This window comes from Plectropomus leopardus, chromosome 13 (assembly GCF_008729295.1).
Source record: "Plectropomus leopardus isolate mb chromosome 13, YSFRI_Pleo_2.0, whole genome shotgun sequence".
Lineage (NCBI taxonomy): Eukaryota > Metazoa > Chordata > Actinopteri > Perciformes > Serranidae > Plectropomus > Plectropomus leopardus.
This window is the reverse complement of record NC_056475.1, coordinates 25,125,007-25,144,412: the sequence shown is the minus strand read 5'-3', so window position 1 is coordinate 25,144,412 and position 19,406 is coordinate 25,125,007. Positions and strand designations below refer to the sequence as shown.

Below are 19,406 nucleotides of genomic sequence, written 5' to 3'. Positions count from 1 at the left end.
GCTCTCTCTCTCTTTCTGTTGAATGTGGTGAAGTCATATATTTCAGACGAGGCTGTTTGCTGTATTTGTGTTGGCAGTCCTGTGTGGTGCACTCTGCACTGTGTCGTAAGAAGGAAGAATAGCGGGAACACAGCTACACAAGTCACCTGTATTCACCTGAAAGCCACTACACAAAGTAAGTAAACACTTTTTCTTCTTGTTTTCTCTCCATCTCATCCGTCATTCTCAGATTTCTTGCGAAAGATTTCTTTGCTGCTTTCAGCTTGCAGCTAACTCTGTGCAGGAAACGTGAATGAGGTGTAATGTATCACACACCCCACCCTCACTCTCTGTCTCCTTCCTCTTTTGCTCATATTTGTTCATACACACGACTAAAGTTATTTTTTAGTTTTCAGTAGTAGTCTTCTGAATGACCCACCAGTCTCTTCATTCTTACAGTCTTACATAACCCTGCGTCTTATCTACCTTTGTACTCAGCGCTCTTCTCCTGTGCTCAAAAAATGTGAGGCCTCAAAGCCCCACAAATCTCTCCTCCTTCAACATGTAGCCAGAACTATCTAATAATATGTCATTTTCCGGTTTAATGTATGCGCTGAGCACCAGGCTGCTGCTTCAGGATGTGGCAGTAAAACTTTACACGTGTTTGTCACACATGCTGCCACATTTATGAACCATGGTTAAGTTTTATGTGCATGCAAGCACTTTATGTGGCGAGATAACTTACAGGCTGTGACTTGCAGTGTTTGGGCTTTTCTCGCTATCTTCAGCGATAAGGTCGAAACACAGATAGAGTCTGAGCAGCAGCAGTACAGAAGCAGCAAGGGTGTGTGCAGGGCGAAGGAAAACACAGCCGTGGACACTGTAAGTTACAATCATGTGAACTAGTTAATCCATTGTGTTCAGATCTCAAAGGTTTCATGGTGACCTTTCAACCTCGTGTTGAGGTAAATGAATCACAGATCCAGCTGTGACCAGTTGAGATGGTATGAATTTGATATGGAAAATAACTACAACGATGTGCTTTTATGCAGCCGTTTTGCAATTAAAAGAAATATGTGAAACATCTTGTAACGGATGACTGCAAGTTATATAGATAAGTTGAAGAATTTGGGCGGGCGGGTGGGATGAGAATGACGAATATAACAGTAACAACTGGAACTGCGTCTGAGCAAGACTTAACTCGTAAATGACTCAGCGTAGCAGTCAGCTATTAACCCTCTGAATCCTGGAGAGACATCACTTTTCTTGTGCTGCTTTTGCACACGAGTATTTAAACCTTTGAATACCAAGCAAATTTCGTTCGGGGGGGGATGGGGGGGTGGGGGTGGGGGGGATCAATGAAAGTTGTGAAAAAAAAACGTTGTAGAAATTTCTTACAATTTCTGCTACATCTCAGTAGATTTAGAAGATTATTTCTTTAAAACTAGGGAACTTCTTTTTTTGTTCATTGCCTTCTTTCCCTGTTTTTGAAAGAAATCAAGCTCAGTTTTAAAAGGGTTAAGGAGTGCCACTGTGTACAGCTAACGCAGAGAATTAATGGTAAATCTTGTGTGCTCAGACTCTGGGGCTACTGGATGTTATAGAACAGGAGACTTCAACGTTTTTTGGGCCAAGGACCCCCGAGCTGAATGAGAGACAGAGCAGAGACCCCCTTTTATAAAATTGAGTGGCGTAAAAAAACTAGGCCTACAGTAATGTGTATGGCAACCTATAGGTGCCAAAGCTGTTTACGGTGCACGCAAAGAATAATTATTGTGTCTGAGGTGGACAGTATGTCAGCGCCTCTTGCTCGGAAAGTTCACAAATATAGTTGTTATATGGTGATGAGTAGATAGCAATAGTCATACACAGTCACATTTCAGACGCCAGCCACACAGTGACATGATGAGCACTAAAATTAAAGCTGTAGAGAGGTCTTTGATGTTTAGACCAAAGACCTCTTAGCTAAAAGAGAGATGCAGCAGGGACCCCCTGCCCCAGTGCAAACATTGCATGAAACTGAGTTGCACATTATGTTGGGCCTAGAATAATAACCGAAAATATTTTTCTTCTTTGGAAATATGATGATAAGAAGTAAAAGTGTGTTGCGGCATTCACCTCTTTGCATGTATGAGCAAAGCATGAACCGGATTATACTTGTTTTCCATGTTTGAGTAACCTCGGCAGCGCAAACAACTGTTTATCGTCCTCATGGGTTTTGTGGGGCGTTGTAGACGTGACTCTGAGATTACAAGATGTTCTCAGTATTTACGAGGCCGCTCCCATTTGATTTTTAAAAAGTGCACAGATCTACGTAATCCTCCAACACTCACACACCTGGACAAACACTCTGCCATGGAATAGCTTGTGCTAATCTACTAGATTGCAGTGGGTTTAACAGTCATATTCACAGTAAAAAAAAAAATCAGTCGTGTAAATGGTAATTATGTTCAGTGATGAGTGACAGTGGCATGATCCAGTTTTGTGGCATCCAGTCAGTGGTTTGCATGTGCAGTTCAGATATCAAAGTAAAAGTAAAACTAAACTAAAACTAAATCTGAAAGAGTAGACTCTCTGACTTCATCATCCCACAGAAATAAATCCTGATGTTTGCAGCTGCTGGATGTTCTCTGAACATGCCAGGACAAAACAGATGGGTCTGCTGCGATTGAGAAAGAGATTCAAGAGTTTGGATGTTTACTTCACCCTTGTAGCTGTAACAAAATGGTTTTGGAATCACGTCAGCGGACAGGAAGTTGCCTCTCTCCACATGCCCATACAACCACAGCAAGCACAGACAATGAACAGAGCCGCAAGCGGGATCTATCGCAGGAAGGACTCCAAGTGTGGAGCCTTTAGACACAATGATGATTTGTCACTCTATCAACACATATTGTGTAAGATAGAGAAGTGTCTGTTTTGCAAGAGATAATAGTTCGTAGATTATGCTCTAAATTAAATCCTGTTCAAAAAAACCCCAACTCAGATTCTTGCACAAAATCCTACATGGTATCTCCAGCCTTATTAAAATGCAATCAAATGTAGAGTTTCCACATATCTGCAGAACATATACATACCAGAAATTGCCAGAGAGTAAGAGTGGAGGACTTTCCTATCAGCTTAAACATCTCCATATGTTATCTGCTTTCTCTTTCTGCAAAAACCTCACTGAATTGCATAACTCAGTTAATCAGATCTGCAAAAGCAATAACTGCATTGTGGAGGTTAACAGGCATGACGGAGGGTTTTTCTAGACCTTTTTTTTTTTTGTTAAAGGCCGTACCCATGGTGAGCTGCACAGTGTTGTTTTGTTTAGAGTCCTGTATATACATAGTTACCTTTGTCAGGGAGGGAGGAAGGAAGTGACAGCCGTATGAGCAAACAGGATGCAGGGAGCGGAGCAGTTCTGCAGAAGCCAGCAGGAAGCTTGTTCTGCATTAATAAGTGACATAGGCCAACCGTAATTACTTACAGCAGAGTCGTAACTCTGACAGACATTTAACATGCAGCTTAATAAGTACAAAATATCTGTTAAATAGAGAAAGAGGAAATACAAAGCTTCGAACTTTGATGTTTAATACACAACTGAGATAATACATTTCTAATATCATAATGACATGATAAAGAAGATGAAGGCTACCATTAGAATTAAATGGGCTGTGCTGTATTTTAGAAAAGCACACATACATGAATACTTGTACTACTGTCCTTCACTCCTCATTGACCTCTTTCACTATCACATTAAAGGGACGGTTCAACATTTTGGGAAATACGCTTGTATGCTTTTTGGTGGAGAGTAAGATGAGAAGATCGATACCACGTGTACTTTGAATATAAGTTTACAGGTTGGCAGATGTACAAACCAACTGCAAGAAGAAACGTTGGCATTGTATGTTTCTGCAAACAACAGATTGCATTTCCATGATTTGAGGCAGCAGATATATTGAAACTTTATATTTAATTTTACGCACAAAATCCACTTGGTTATGAGATCAAAAGATCATGTTTTGGCTGAAAATATCAGTTTTGGAGGCAAATGCCCCACTGCGATTTTTCAGCACTTTTCATGCCACTACCCAGGCATGAAATGCAAAGTTTGCCCTCTGGACAAACACACACACACACACACACACACACACACACACACACACAGTGAAAGGTTGCCACAAAAAGCAGCTGGAAATAGTGTGACAGATCTCTACACAACACCCACATTAGGTGCCAAAAAAGTCATTGGAAACACAGTGACAGGTTGCTACAAAACAACCTCAAGGTGTCTAACAAGTTGTGGAAACAGAGACGGGCCTATAAAAAAAAAAAAAAAAAAAGTTTGCTGCCTTAAAATCGGTTAGAAACACAGTGAGAGATCTCTAGAAATAGAAAACACCCACATCCCTGCCTACAAAAGCTGTGGAAACACAGCCATAGGCCGCCAAAAAACATCCATGTTTTTTGCCTAAAAATCTGAGGGAACAGCAACAGCGCACTACAAAACACCCACATTTGGTGTCTAAAAAGCTGCTGGAAAGCAAAACAAAATGTAACATATTTTGCAGAAACACAACAATTCCAACATTTTCTTCTGGCGTCTGTGCTGAGACATAATGTGTGTTAATTAGGGAGCTTTAGAGGTGCCGGTTAGAGTTTGGTATCCAGCACCTTCAAAGCTTATCTTGAGACAGAGCAAGGCTAGCTGTTTCCCTCTGTTTTCAGTCTTTATGCTAAGCTAGGCTAACCAGATCCTGGCTGTAGCTTCATATTTAACAAACACATATAAAAGTGCTATCTATCTTTTTATCTAAGTCTCGGTCCCAAAGTGAACGAATGTATTTCCCAAGATGTCAACCGATTACTTTAACCATCAGCACTATTTGGATGCCGGATTTGAACAACTTAACTGACCTCAATTGAACATAATGTTAAACAATAAATCAGCCCCTTGAACAAGTAAGGAGCAGCAAAAAATTGCTAACTTTTGAAAAGATTGAACACACAAGAAGACACAATGGAAACACTTCTGGCACACATGCACACTAAATTCTATTTGTTCTGACTCCAGGCCAGGACTGTGGGTGTGAGCAGGGCAGGGATTGAATGTGAAGGTTGTAACATCCATCAAATGTCCATATTGAAAAGGAAACAATATGCTGCCAATGAGCAAAGTGCGCTAAACTCCCTGCCTATCTAAAACTAACTTTCCCTCCCAACAGGATCAGAATGGCAAACCAAGGTCCTAAATTCGGTCTGAGCCGGGAGGTACAATGTAAGATTGATAAGAAATATGACCCGGAACTGGAGGAAAGGTTGGTGGAGTGGATCGTCCTCCAGTGTGGCGCGGACCGGCCTGAGCCAGGCAAGGTCGCATTCCAAAACTGGCTCAAGGATGGATGTGTGAGTTTGGGGATTTGTAATTTCAGTCCAGCATTGTAATTCACATTGTTTGCAGTATATTGTGAGGGCTTCGCTTCCTCTCTGTATGTTTAGGTGCTCTGTCAGCTCATCAATAGCCTTTATGGAGCCAACAAGCCAATCAAGAACATCAAGAACCCCGGCATGGCGTTTAAGCAGATGGAGCAAATATCTATGTTTCTCAGCGTTGCGGAAAACTATGGAGTCACCAAAACAGACATTTTTCAGACTGTAGACCTCTTTGAAGGTAAGACAAGCAGAAATTTAATAATAATTTGTGTTATTACAACAGTGCTCAGTGTTCTGTGAATTTACCACATTAAAACCAAGAAAATAAAGTTCTATCCAGTGATAGAGAGCACAGATTGCTGTCTCTCCCCTGTATTTGATGTATGTTCGGTTCACGTGGGATTGTTGCATGTCTTCAGCCAAGGACATGGCTGCTGTCCAGAGGACCCTGATGGCTCTGGGTAGTTTGGCTGTGACAAAGGACGATGGGTGTTACAAGGGAGACCCCAACTGGTTCCACAGGTGAGTTTGACACATGTATGAGCCAGTCTCTCTGTGGGAAGTTGGTAAAGCAAAGGAGGCTTTATTTCAGTGCTAAGGAATGAGATTGTGGACTGAGAGATTTGTGTCTGTATGTGTGCAGGAAAGCCCAAGAGAACAGGAGAGACTTTACGGAACAGCAGCTGAGTGAAGGCAAAAGTGTCATCGGCCTGCAGATGGGCACAAATAAAGGAGCATCTCAAGCTGGAATGAGCTATGGACGACCCAGGCAGATCATCAACAACAACTGAATCTGAGCAATGCTTCAACCCTCCCAGACACTCTGAAAGGCCAGTGAGGACGGAGAAACTCTGATTCTTACTTTGGCCATGAGGAGAAATGTGACCTGACCTAAACTGGACCAAAACCGGGACCAATGAGAACTTGTGCACATATAAAGCACGTACTTCATGTTGAGCACACGTACATAAATAGATACCTTCAACTGTGCAAGTAAACAATTAGCGAGAGCATTTTGCATTGTAAATTATATTTTTTCTTAGGGGATCATTCCAGTTGTTGCATCTTTTAACATGCTACCTGAAAACCAAGTGTGCTTTACATGACTAAAAAACGGCAAAATTTTAGATTTCTTACCTTCCAGACATCCAGGGGTTTCATTTTATTTCAGTTCACTATACAAATCAGTTTGCAAAGACTTGTAACTTGCATCACATTCAGCCAAGGGTGTAGGTTTTGTTTCAACACGGGGGGGGCACAATGAGAGGGGGGTTTGGGGATCCTCAGCAGGAAAATTTTTGAACATCAGACACTTATTTTCCTGCAATCTAGTGATTTTTTTTTTTTTTTTTTTTTTTTGCACCAATTTGTATTTTTTTCTGCAACAATTTAGGGTGAAAATGTCTTTAATTGTGTCAAAATAAAAGTTTTCTTCTACATGTTTTAATTGGGGGGACAAATGCACATGTTTTAAATATAGAGCCCCTCCACCCATCATTTCTCAGCATTGCTCTTCTTACAATGCAGCTATCAATTCTTGACTGTCAAGGTGTACTTGAATGTACCACCAAGGAGAGTTTTGAAAAGGTTCCCTGCTCACAACAGCAGAAGAAAAAAATGATCGATAAAGAGAAAATGTATCCGATCATTGCATGCGATAGGTCACATGATCTCGAGCAAGTTTCAAGTCTCATTTGTTTTGCACTGGAATCAATTGAAACTGGTGGCAGCCTGGATGGTGAGAAGTGCACTGAGTGTTGTGGGTTACAATAATGTTAAGTACAAAATTTTGAGTAATGGGTCACAACAAACAAATCCACCTGTATAGTCATTCTAGAAAGTGAAATGCCTGGTTTAAAACTGTTGTAAGAAAAACAAACAAACAAAAAAATACAGTTGAGTGTGTTTTATCTGCTCTATAACACAGTATGCAGTTAGATGCTCTCATTTAACCAATCAAAACTTCAGACCTTCTTTTTAGTGTTTCTTACATCATATATAATGACGATGATTTTGAATAAAGTTCGATTTACCTGTTACGAAGCCTCTTGTGTGGTGATTAGATTTACTGAGATAATGGAAGGCTTTGTCCTCATCTACTGATAACACTATTGATCAGCACATTGTGAAAATTCACTGTGATTCGTCATAGCCTGGTGACACCAGGTAAACAGTAAAAGGGATAAATGTACATAGCAACCCATAATATTCGTTTGAGACTTCCTGCAGGTAACTATAGTAGCATAACACTTAGCCTTGTTTGCTTAAAGCTGAGCTGTACTCTACACAGAGATAACTGGATGCAATAAAGTGCAGTAAAAGAAGACATTGGGCCTCATGCAAGAAACAATGTACGAGCTGTTTTTCTCTTATTTTTGCTCATAACCATGATTTGTTCTTATTTTTTTAGTACGCAATGATTTTGGGGATTCACCAATGATTTCTTTCTTTTGCTTTTCTCTTAGGTGTGCTCAAGAGCACCCTTATCAAGATAAGAGAAAAAAATACTGTTTTCACAAAGCACAAATTGTTGAAGTAAGTTTTACATTTGAGGAACATTAAAAATAAAATGCATAAGTATCATTTAATCACATGTTGATTATGCTTTAGAGTAATTATAATGACTGGGTTACTAAATTTCAGGGCCAAAGAAATATACTTTACTTGCATTGAGTGCAGTGACTAATAAGTAGAGTTAGTCAAGCACTGAACTAAAGTACAAATGCGAGGTTCTTTTACATTACTTGAGAATTGTAACCCTCAAGCAACTTAGTACTTCTTCTCCTCTACACTTCAGAGGGAAATATTGTACTTTTTACACCACAACAATTATTAGATAGATACTTAACAAATTCTTTTGATAAGATTTTTGCACACAAACTATATGAAAGAATACAAGTGCATCTGAAACAATTAGAACATTAATTAGAAAATTCATTGGCAACTATTTTCATGCAAAAAAAACCCCAAAACATTTCATGATTTCAGCTTTTCATACATAGACTAACTTGCTGCTTTTCCTTTAAATTATTTGAATTATTTTTGATTTCTTAAATGCATTTAAACATTTTTGGATACATACTTTTACTTTTAATATTCTAATATATATTCCCTGAAATCCCATTTATTTTGTTTTAGTTTGTTTAACAGTATGTTGATTTTTACTGCATAAGTTCCTTTTCTTCTTTTTTTTGTTGGGTATGTGCCAGAGTCTTTGCACACGGCACAAAACCTGCCTTTATATAATGTAAGGGGGGGTTAACAATGCTAATGGGTAAAGTATGAAAAAATGAGATTCAGCATTGAGTACACCTGGGTAAGAGCAAATTTGGGTAGTTAAGAACTTTAAGAGAAAATATAGGAGACATCTAAGAGAATGTTGCTGCATGAGGCCCAATATGCCCAAAGGAGGGAGGAGAGAAACATGTCGGGAGGGAGTGATGATGGTTCGGGATAAAGCTTGGATTTTTCCTGGCCTGGTTGGATGGAAGGAGAGCGCTGAGGAGGATTCAGAAGAGAACTATCACTATCTCCTGCCAAGGTTTTGTTTATACTGTGTTTGTGCTTGAGGAGCGACTAAGCTGTTCAGCATGAGCTGACTCAGAAAAAGGCCGCAGAGGGAGAAGAAAAGCAGAAGGGAGGGGACAGAGGCAGAATAAAGTTAGGTTTGATGAGAGAAAGAGATAGTGAAGAAACAACAGGAAGAGGAGGTACGTTAAAAAAATAGAAATGTCAAGATGGAGTCGAAGAAAGGAGATTAAGGTAGCTGGGGTCAGAGGGAGAAGAGGTCAAGAAAGGAGAGAGGGCCTAAGATATCAGAGAGCATTTCCAAAAAAGGAGTGATCATTGCAGAGAGAGGGCAAAAAAAACGACTTCCCTTTCCCCTTCCTTCTTATTCTTGGTCTGGTAACAGGAAGCTGTGTGGATAAAGTTTTTGCACAGAGGGGTAATTCTTTTATTTCTATCATTTTACAGTAAAAGCATTACTGTTCCCTTTAGATCAGTGGTTCCCAACCTTCCTTTCCTTAAGGGACCCCCCTTCTATCATTCAGTAAACTGATGACCACTGATTAAGTGACACTGTTATTATTAGGTAAAATATGTAACATTCAAAAAACATTTTTTCTTATCATTTACAGGTAAAATTGAAAATCACAATAGTCTGCAATTTATGCAACCCGCCAAGCAATTTGAAAGAGCCAGCAAGCGAATTAGAAATAAACTAAAAATAGAACAAACACCTGTGGCAACAAAAGTAAAAATAGCAACAACAGCAACTCATCAAAAAACAAATAGATAAATGAGTATTTAAATTATAATAGCCGATAAACATTTCAGACGCAATAACTGCAACAAGTTTGTGTCAATACAAGCCATTCAGATGAATTTAAATAAATTAGATAAATAAGACAGACCTACCATATATTAAAAAAATAAGAAATGTGAAAATAAAATTATTACACTCCTTTAAATCAAGTAGGCCTCACGGCCCCTCATGAGCATTTGGTGGCCTCTAGTGGGAGTCAGGAGCCCCGGGTTGGAAACCAGTGCTCTAGCTTTATCACAATACAGTCAGATTTATAAATAACAGTTCAGTAATACTTATTACAGCACCTACTTGCTTCTAATGGAGCAAGATCATTTGCTCTTCATGGTGTCCGAAATACAAAAGCTCTCTCTGGGACAGCTGCTGTTTTTCTCAGCTGTAGTTAAGATAATCATAATTGCCAAAAAGTGTTTTATTATTTCAACACTAATATTTATTTCAACGCTTACAGACTGGTGTGCTTTGGCATAGGTGAGCTCCTTGAGTCTAACACTACTCCAAACATCTGCTCAAGTTTATCTCGAGTATCTAGTAACAAACACATGCCCACTTTGTCTCCCTGCGGGACATTTTCACACCGGAGCTCCTCTTTACTGTTTGTCACCCTTATCTACTGCAGACTGCTTAGGTCAACACACAAACATGCTTCATAAGCTGGGAAAGGCAGATCAGATGAGTCAATACGACAGAGCAAATTTAATAGAATCAACCAATTAAATTCATATTTGACCTTTACATGATTTGTTTTTTATTGTTTCATGAAGCTCCTTGTAAAAATCAAAGGATCATGACATCAAGGGAAAAAAATGATCAGAAAAGCATTACTTTGTAGTTTCATCAGTTTTCGTTTCTGATGAGATAAAAACCTCACCACCTAAAATCGTTATCTCACTGTCTTGACGTTTTAAACATTTCTACATCTTATTTTTTAGCAGGGCAGCGGCGCCCGGCCTTCTTGACCCAGGAGCTATTTCCTTCATTCCATCAGGGTTTAAATGAAAGCGTGGAAACACCAACGCACCACCGGCCTCACTGCACTGGAATGCACTTTTCTGCCATACAGGGGCATAACGGGGGCGACGATTAGCCGTGAGGTTAAAGAAGTGGCCTTATGAGTGGAGAGATGCCAGTTTGAATCCTTAGACTCTGAAAATACACCTTCTCCTATCTCTGTGCTGTTGAGCAAGGCGTCATATCACTGCTCCAGCAGCTCCAGTGGAGGGCTGACTCCCTTAACACCAAAAGGTCATTTAAAGGTCAAGTCAAGTTCTCAGAATTAGTTTTCAGCTGTGTCTCAAGAGGAAGGACACAGTGTTGCACATTGATAAGAAAAGTTTTGGAGAAGTACATCTTTCTACCAATGTATGTACCATAACCAACAGGAACATAAGGGACCCTTATGTGTAGCTTTTTGATACACTTTACCAGCAAGTTTAGGAATCAGCCAGGATGAACTAAAGTAACCACGTGGAGATCTTAAGACTCGAGTCATTGAAATGGCCTTTCAGTCTGATTATCAGGCTAGAACTAATGAAGGCGTCTGAGTGACATAGTGGAAAAAGTCCTGGTTTCAGTCTCTGGCAGTGGTCATGGCTTAGGCATAACCAGTGAGACTGCCCTCCCCAAAAAGAGCAACAGCATCAGTCAATTTTAGGAAGTGCCCAATGTTCAAGTCACAAATGGCTGATAAAGATATCAACTCAGATAATGCTTCTTTGTGTTGTTCTAGAGGGCGTGGTCAAACGTTGTTCTTTCATTCAGAGGATTTGTTGAACCGGCAGTGTTTACTGGGTCACAGCATTAGGGCGCATTCACACCAAATCAGGCATTGTGGTGATAAGCTGCAAAGTTGTGCAGCAGAGTGTGACGTGTTACTTACATTTATGGGGGAGTGGAGGACGGAAAAAAACAGACTTTTTACCGTCAAACTGCTTTATTCAGCAAACTCCCAGTTTAAATCGCCCACTCTGTTTGTTTGGGAAAGGAAGAGACCTCTGCAGATAATATAACTCCAAGTAAAACAAAAACAAAACAAAAAAAAACACTAAAGGAATAATAACCTGATGAAGTTTCAGCTGGCTGCAATCTGCAATTCCCACTACTAGATGGCACTATTTCCCTCTTAACATTACACACTTCCTTTAAAAGATCTCTGGCACTCTTTGACTATCAGCACACATGGATAAACAAACAAACTCTGGATGGTAAACATGATCTGTTCATACATACTTTTTTCTTTTACTTTTCATATTGAAATGATTGGGAGAACTGGCGTTTTCATGCCTGATTTGGTGTGGATGCAGCATCAGTGACTCCTACTGGCTGTTTGGTCTGCATGGTCACTGAAGCCTCATTCCCGCCTGCACAAAAAAAACGCTAACATCTGGCTTTTTAATGCAATGGGAATCTGAACGATCACACCCGGGTCAAATGACTCTGCAGTACACACAGGTTTTTATCCCCTCCGGCTCTAACCAGTATAAACACAACACCTCGGTGAATGCGTTAATTTCAGTTCCTTAACTGTCAAGATGCAGTGAGGCGCCGTCACTTATTACTGTCTGTCTCCTCCTGAGCAGCGCTAAAACAATATTCTAAATACATGTGCACCGAGTTTGAAAGAAAGACTGAATAGGTAAGAGTTAACTAAAGAGAAGAAGCCACTGAAAACTTTTCTGTTCCTGCTGCTGTCTACTGTCTACCTGTTCTCTGTCCGTGATGTCGCACGGACACACCAACCAGACAACACAAACACACACGTCGGCTGACAGAGGGGCTGACTCGCTCTCTAGCAGTGACTTCAGTGGCAGTGGGAACACAGCTAATCGCTCACATTTAGCAAGTTTACCTGTATTTTAAAAACCCACATGCACATGCTAATTTTGGTGGGAAAGGGATAATACAGACTCATTCGTACGTCCTTTTTAGGATCAAAGACTGATGCATTTAATGCTGATGCTTTTCCCTGATTTACATCTGGTCGAGACCACACCAAAGTCAAACATCTCAAGATAGATATCTATTTGATTTTTACAATACTAATTTCCTTTTTCAATAAATAGGAATCCAAATTAAATATTATTTGCAGGCATTCATGGTTTCTATGAAGTGTCAGAAGGAGATGTCAGGCCTGAGGTCATAAATCAAGAGGCAGGATAAGTGAGATAAGTTGAGAAATCGGAGAAAAACAGCCTGGCTGAGACACAGTAATCGGCTGGGGTCCTGAATAGGCCAAAGGTCAGTTTGTCCTGCTGAGCATTCTGCTCTGAACTACAGTTAAAGACCAAACAAAACAGGCATTTATTGACAGCAAAGGCAATATTAGGCTGCTTTGTTTTGTATGCAGCTGGGTGATGTCAGTCCAAGGTCATTAAGTGACACCACAAAAGGCAGCAGTTGAGGAATGATTGCCCCGGTGAAAGGCTGAGGAAGTAAATAGGACAGCCTGACCCTGACCTGAGACCTGCTGAATTAGCTTTAGGACCAAGACAATTATTCGAGAGGTGCTGTGCGGAAATCAATGGGTATGAATGGATTTCAATGACTTGTTTGCAGAATAGAAAAATCCTCTGGGATTCTTCTGCGCTGTTCAAGTGAGGTCAGGGTGGTGTTACACAAGCATCAGTGCAGGTAAAACAGGTTTTTGGGCAGCTGCAGTGTCAAATGATGCACCAGATTGGTTTTATTTGCTCTGTATAATTACTACTCCATTGCCTTCCAGCAGGGTTTTAAGGAGGTGTGTGGAGGAGATCCTCTATGCACAAGTACGGCTTTCCAACTTGTGACAAGCAAATGTGTTTTTGACGTAGAGAGGCAATCAGCTGGAGACTACAGGTTTGGAGAATGGTTAAACATGGATGTCACATCAGACACGGTAAATGTTGCCTCCAGGCTGAGGTTAATGTGAAGACTGAATATGTGAGTGCGTGTGTGTGTGTGTGTGAATGACTCATAGGCATGAATAGGGTTGAACCACAGAGAAAGTTGCAGCAGTGATGGCATGCGTCATTAGCTCTTTCTGTGGCTGCGTTGAATGATAAAAGGCTGAAAAAGGTAGGTCACAGGAGTATCAGGTGTAAATGGTGGGTAATCTGAGTCAGGAAGCAGATGTTTCCCCTGAAACTGCTGGTTTGATGCCAAATATTGAGATATGAAAGGTGAATCGTTCATTCAAATGCAATGTTGAAAGCTCAGAGCACACGTTAATCTTCAGGGACTATCGTTACGGACATGGCATACATATTGGCCAGATTGTGGATTTTTGTTTAATCTTGATATTTCCATCTAAGATCATACAATAAGTCTAAAGTACACTGTGTAAACAAAATTGTGACTGAAACCCACTGAAACCCTTTCAAACCGCAATTTTTTGGCTTTTGCCACATAATTTGTCATTTTTACTCTTTTCCATGTGATCTTTCCACTAGGTGCATTGTCACAATCAATGTTGCTGCAAATCATTGTCATATCCCAAGCTGCGATAATCAAAAAATGAATAAAATCTACTTAGCATGTCGTGTAAATATTTAATTTTTTTTTTTTGGGGGGGGGGGGGTCCATTTTAAGGGTTATTTAAAGGGTTAAATTTATGAGTAATAATTAATATTTGATATTTATGATTAGGACTGATGTTGGTTAAAAATATAAAGTCAATGAAACAGAAAATCATATTAATGTGTATTATTTTTAAACCTTGATTTTTAAAAGAGCATTTTGTGCTAAGAGCGGTATGAATATTAAAGCAGGCCCTAAGAGTTAAATGCAGCTCACCTTGAGAAAATGCTGCCTCGGTTTAAAACCATCTTTCAGGGTTTTCTGTAACCTGCCGCATATTCATTTCAACACTTTGTGCTGCTATTTATCACTTGATCAACCAGTCATGACAGCCGTTATCTGCTGCAGGGAAGCTGTGAAGTGCTTTGTGCAGAGGAGGAGGAGTTTCTCAGTGAAAATAGAGTGGCCTTTGCAAACATGGAGTTGCAGACATGTAATATCATGTTCCAGATCACGTCTTGCTGCATGAAAATGCCTCTGTCAGGCACAAGTAAAAAGAAAAATTAATCACAGACACACACACACACACACACTTTAATTTAAAACTTAAAATTCTGAATATAAGGGTGCAGCCACTCACAAACCGTATGGCTCCATTTAAGGCGTGCTTGTGAGAGCCCAAATGTGCCTCGTGTTTTCACTGTTTATTGTCATATTCATCTTCATACAAATACAATAATTCACCACAGATTTCCATCATAAACTGTATATAATTAAACTAAAATCACACTAGAATTCCTGCTTTGTGCTTGTATGCCTCCGCAAACCAGTCAACTTACACTGACAGTTCACACCCATGTCTGTGAAAACTTGAATGCTTCACACACATCTTCCCTCTGACAGCACAGAAGATCTCTACAATCAGCACAAAAATAAACTATTGCATACGGCCACAGCTATCGCCAGCATGGAGGCATAACAACAAAAATACAAATCTCAACAAACCATAGGTGGACTACTGAATGGGCCTACTGGGCACAGGCCCAGGGGTCCAAAGTGTTAGGCCCCTCCCTGGCCTCCATCCAGAAAATGTCCCTCAAATTAGTGACCAGGAGGGAGACTCAAAATGACCACAAAGAGACACAAAAAGACCACAAAAAGATCATAATGAGACAATCGCAAAGAGATACAAAACATCTACAAATAAACAGCAAATCAACAACAAAAAGATACAAAAACAAGAAAACAACAACACAGAGACACAAAACCACAAAAAGATACATAACAACTAAAAAAGGATGCAAAACAACAAAAACAACAACAAAGGAGGCAAAACCCTCTACAAAGTCTGAGGTGGTGGGGCCTTTTGTATATCTATATCTGTGAGCAGGGGCACATTTTTTCATGATCTGCCAATGCTGCAACTTCCCAAGAACAGAGGCATATTCCAGCTTACTAAAAAATCCCCCGGTCCCCTCAGGACAGCAGATGCAGATTTCTGATGTAAAAGAATTGTTCTGCTGCGAAGCATAAAAACAACAGATTTGATTTCTCTTAACTTCTGCTTTTGGCACGAGAACAACTTCTGTTATTCGTATCCTGTGATATTATATAGTCTGATTTGGAAGTCAAAACATGTGACTGATTTTAACTTTTGACCGAGAAAAGAAACACCGTAAGGGTCAAAGCACATGGCACCCGCCCAAATATGCACTTATATTGCTCATCATTTATGAAATCATGACATCTGAGAGAAATCATATGAAAAACTGCATCTCACATGGTGATCAAAGACACTGAACCCCATGAGTAAAATTAGACTTGAAAGCCCCTCGTTTTCAAAGAATTAAATTTGATTGTTAAAATGTTTTTGTTTGGGTTTTTTTGCAATATATCATCACAGCAGACATCAAATCTGATCTAAATTAACAGTGAACTCTGGGAAAATGCTTAATAACTTGTGTCTTTGCCTGCGGTTTATGGTCATTGCTAAAGTGGTTAATAAGAAGGCATTTCAGTACAGGGTTAGGCTGAATCCCTGTGCTGTGTTATTCGATAACAACTGCAGCAGATGACATATAGATCTATATGTCTTCAACGCATGTTGTAGCCACAGCACCATTTATCACATCTGGCAGCATATTACAAACCCTGACCTCACAGGTTCACACATAAAGTGACCTCTGATAGGTGCAACATGTATCTAATCTTTCCTCTTGCCTTCTCTGTTCATACAGGCCTTTGAGATGTTGTGTTACAGATACCAAACACTGCCCAGGTCGTCAATACTGAATTAGAGCCAAGTTTTAAACAGGTCAATACAGCAGGAACACACAGGGCCAGATTTTATCAGGGCGTAGCTAACTGGCTGGTGAGGCCTCCGTTGGGATTAGAAAGTTATCATTTCCCATTTTCAAACTCTGTGTTGACAGATGAAGCAGTCAAATATTTACCTATGGTTGGCTTCAAGACCTTGAAAAACTTAAAGTGCATATTTAGATTTGGATCACCAGCAGTCTAAACATACAGATGGTTTAGATAAAATGTTTAATTTTCTCACCAGAAAGTGCCCTTTAACTTTTTTTTCTTTTACCATTTCAGGCGACGCAGATTTACGTGAAATCATTTTTACAGCAGCATGGCTCTTAAGATGGAAAAACTAGTAAAAATACCAGCTTTAATTCCTCATTCATTCCTGCGTCAGACTCGTGAACTCCAGCATACCAGACAATTACTTCATGTTGTTTCGTTTTGGATGGAGTTCAACGCGTTAACAGTGCTTCAGACTTCACACTCAGTCTGCAGCACAACATCCAGATGGAACGACTATTTCAGTTACTCTGGGACAGTTTGGGGTCACAGTTAAAATTAATGGGCGCCACATCAAGAGTGAGGAAATGGTTTATTAACGGGCTATTGTACAACGTGCCAACAATCATATAAACTCCTGCACGCCTAATGTTTAATGAGGATATTTTAACATGAGTGTACATTGCCTCTGAGTGCTGTTAATACATTAGACTGATAAAGTTGGTGAAAGCAAATTAATTAGGGACTAAGGAACTGTGTAGCTGAGAGAGATGAGGTGTGGAACAAGCAGTGAGCCTCCTTAGTGGCATTCTCAATTTAGTTGTTTGATTAAATGGTTCCCTCTGCTGGTGAGCATGTGTAGTGCTGCAAATCACAATTCTTGGGCCCCAATACCAGTGCGCCCCTTAAGGCCTTAAAACCATCAACCACTTTATGGACATGTTAAGTGTTTGACTGCAAGAAGATGCAGACATAAAAACATAGTGACACCATGACAAAAATACAGCATTTAAAAGGTTAAAATTTTAAAGATTAATGAATATTTGATATTTATGATTAGAATTAATGTTGCTTCAAAAATGAACTCAGTGAAAGTAGATCATATTAATACTTGACTGATTTAAAGCTTGATTTTGAAAAGTGCATTTTGTACACAGATCAATACGAGTGTGTGTAACAGGCTATGAAAGAGGGCCCCAAGGGGTAATAACGTTGACAACATAGGCTAATGCTGAAAAAGCAAAAACTGCTGCATAAAAAGTCACCAGTATGCTTGAAATTGTATTTGACGTTCAAAATGTTCTAATGGAGGACTGCTTAACCCACAGTCTCATGTGTCCCCCTTACCATGATGATGCCAAACATGTTACGCATGGTACAGTTGTGGGTGTGGGACTTTTCAGTTTGTTTTTTACCTTCTTCAAGGACGAAGCACTTCAGGGATCCATCCATCATTATTACGTCCTCCAGACTCTTGCCTTTCAAAGTGGATGAAAGGAAACTGTTAAAAATCCATTTATTTGTTCTTGTCAAAAACAGCAACAGTAGGCAAAATACAAATGTAGAAGATTTGATGTGTAAACTGTATGTCTTATCGCTCATGCTTGCAATCATCTGATCATGTGTTTTTTTTTATGGACCAAAAACATTAAATCCTTTCTGTTAAGGTATTTCTTTTACTATAAATATAGCCTAATATGTCAGGCAGGACACCCGTTTCTTTACAGTCAAGTCCAAAATCAATTCGCAGGTCAAGAGTGAAAAGTCCAGAGTCAAGTCCCAAGTCCCAAACTTTGAGTTTTGAATCTTAAACAAGTCATAATATGCTTTTCACCAAATGTTATTTCACTGGAATAACAGTAAAAATATTGAAAACTGTTTGTATGTTCAAAAAAAAAAGTTCGTTAAAAAGTTACTTAGCTGCTAAGCTAACGTTAGCTAAGCATTAGTTTGCTAACTATGTTAAAAAGTTACTTAGCTGTCAAGCTAATGTTAGCTCAGCATTAAAAAGTTATTTAGCTGTCAAGCTAACGTTAGCTCAGCATTAAAAAGTTATTTAGCTGTCAAGCTAACGTTAGCTCAGCATTAGCTTTCTAATTTTTAAAAAGTGACTTAGCTGACTAGCTAACGTTAGCTAGGCATTAAAAAGTTATTTAGTTGTTAGGCTAACGTTAGCTAAACATTAGCTTCCTAAATATGGGAATTAGCCGCGGCTTACCGTTCTCCCTGCAACTACTAACGTCGGGTGACCTTAAACGTTTCTGCGTCTCCGTCCATCATTTTTGACCCAGGTGATTTTCTTTTTTGTTGTTGTTGTTGTTGTTGTTGTTGACCTTTTTGTGCGTGAATGAAATCATCTTTGGCGTCATTTCTTCCACCGGACAGTTAGTGAGGTAGCTTTAGTTGCGCCTGGTTCTCTCCTGCGACTGAATAGTTTTAAACAAAAAGGAACTGCTGAATTTAGTCTCGACTTGCTGGGACTGAATAGAATTAATTTTTGTTCACTCAGGAAAGAGAAACGAATTGATTTTTGGAACACTTTTCAAATAAATCAAATGCTTTTTAATCTTAGGGTTTGGGAGAGAGTATGGAGTATCTTCAAGTCAAAAAGGTTCATGTCTGAGTGAAGTTATGACGCATTTAAGTGCAAGTTGAATTACAAGACTTTTTTGATTTTGTTGAGTCTAAAGTCATCAAATTTGTGACTCCAGACCACACCTCTGTGGCTAATCCCCTAAGGCAAGGTCTGCAGAAATGTGGAGTTATGGATAGTGTGTATAAAGGGTTTAACAGGTCTGCAGGGAGCCCTCTGCATTTGTCAGTATGATGGTGACGGCCCTAAGCCATGCTTTATGCAGGAACTCGCCTCAAAGTCTGT

At 39.7% G+C, this 19,406-nt stretch overlaps 1 protein-coding gene across 1 annotated transcript; it reads left to right on the top strand.

Annotated features, from left to right (window-relative positions):
• LOC121952369 (transgelin-like) lies at positions 1 to 6,636 on the top strand. Its single transcript, XM_042499002.1, has 5 exons — positions 1 to 175; positions 5,190 to 5,370; positions 5,464 to 5,635; positions 5,817 to 5,919; positions 6,041 to 6,636. Exons 2-5 carry the CDS (start codon positions 5,197 to 5,199, stop codon positions 6,186 to 6,188), a joined length of 597 nt encoding a protein of 198 aa, XP_042354936.1. The 5' UTR covers positions 1 to 175; positions 5,190 to 5,196; the 3' UTR covers positions 6,189 to 6,636.
• The last annotated feature ends 12,770 nt before the right edge of the window (positions 6,637 to 19,406 follow it).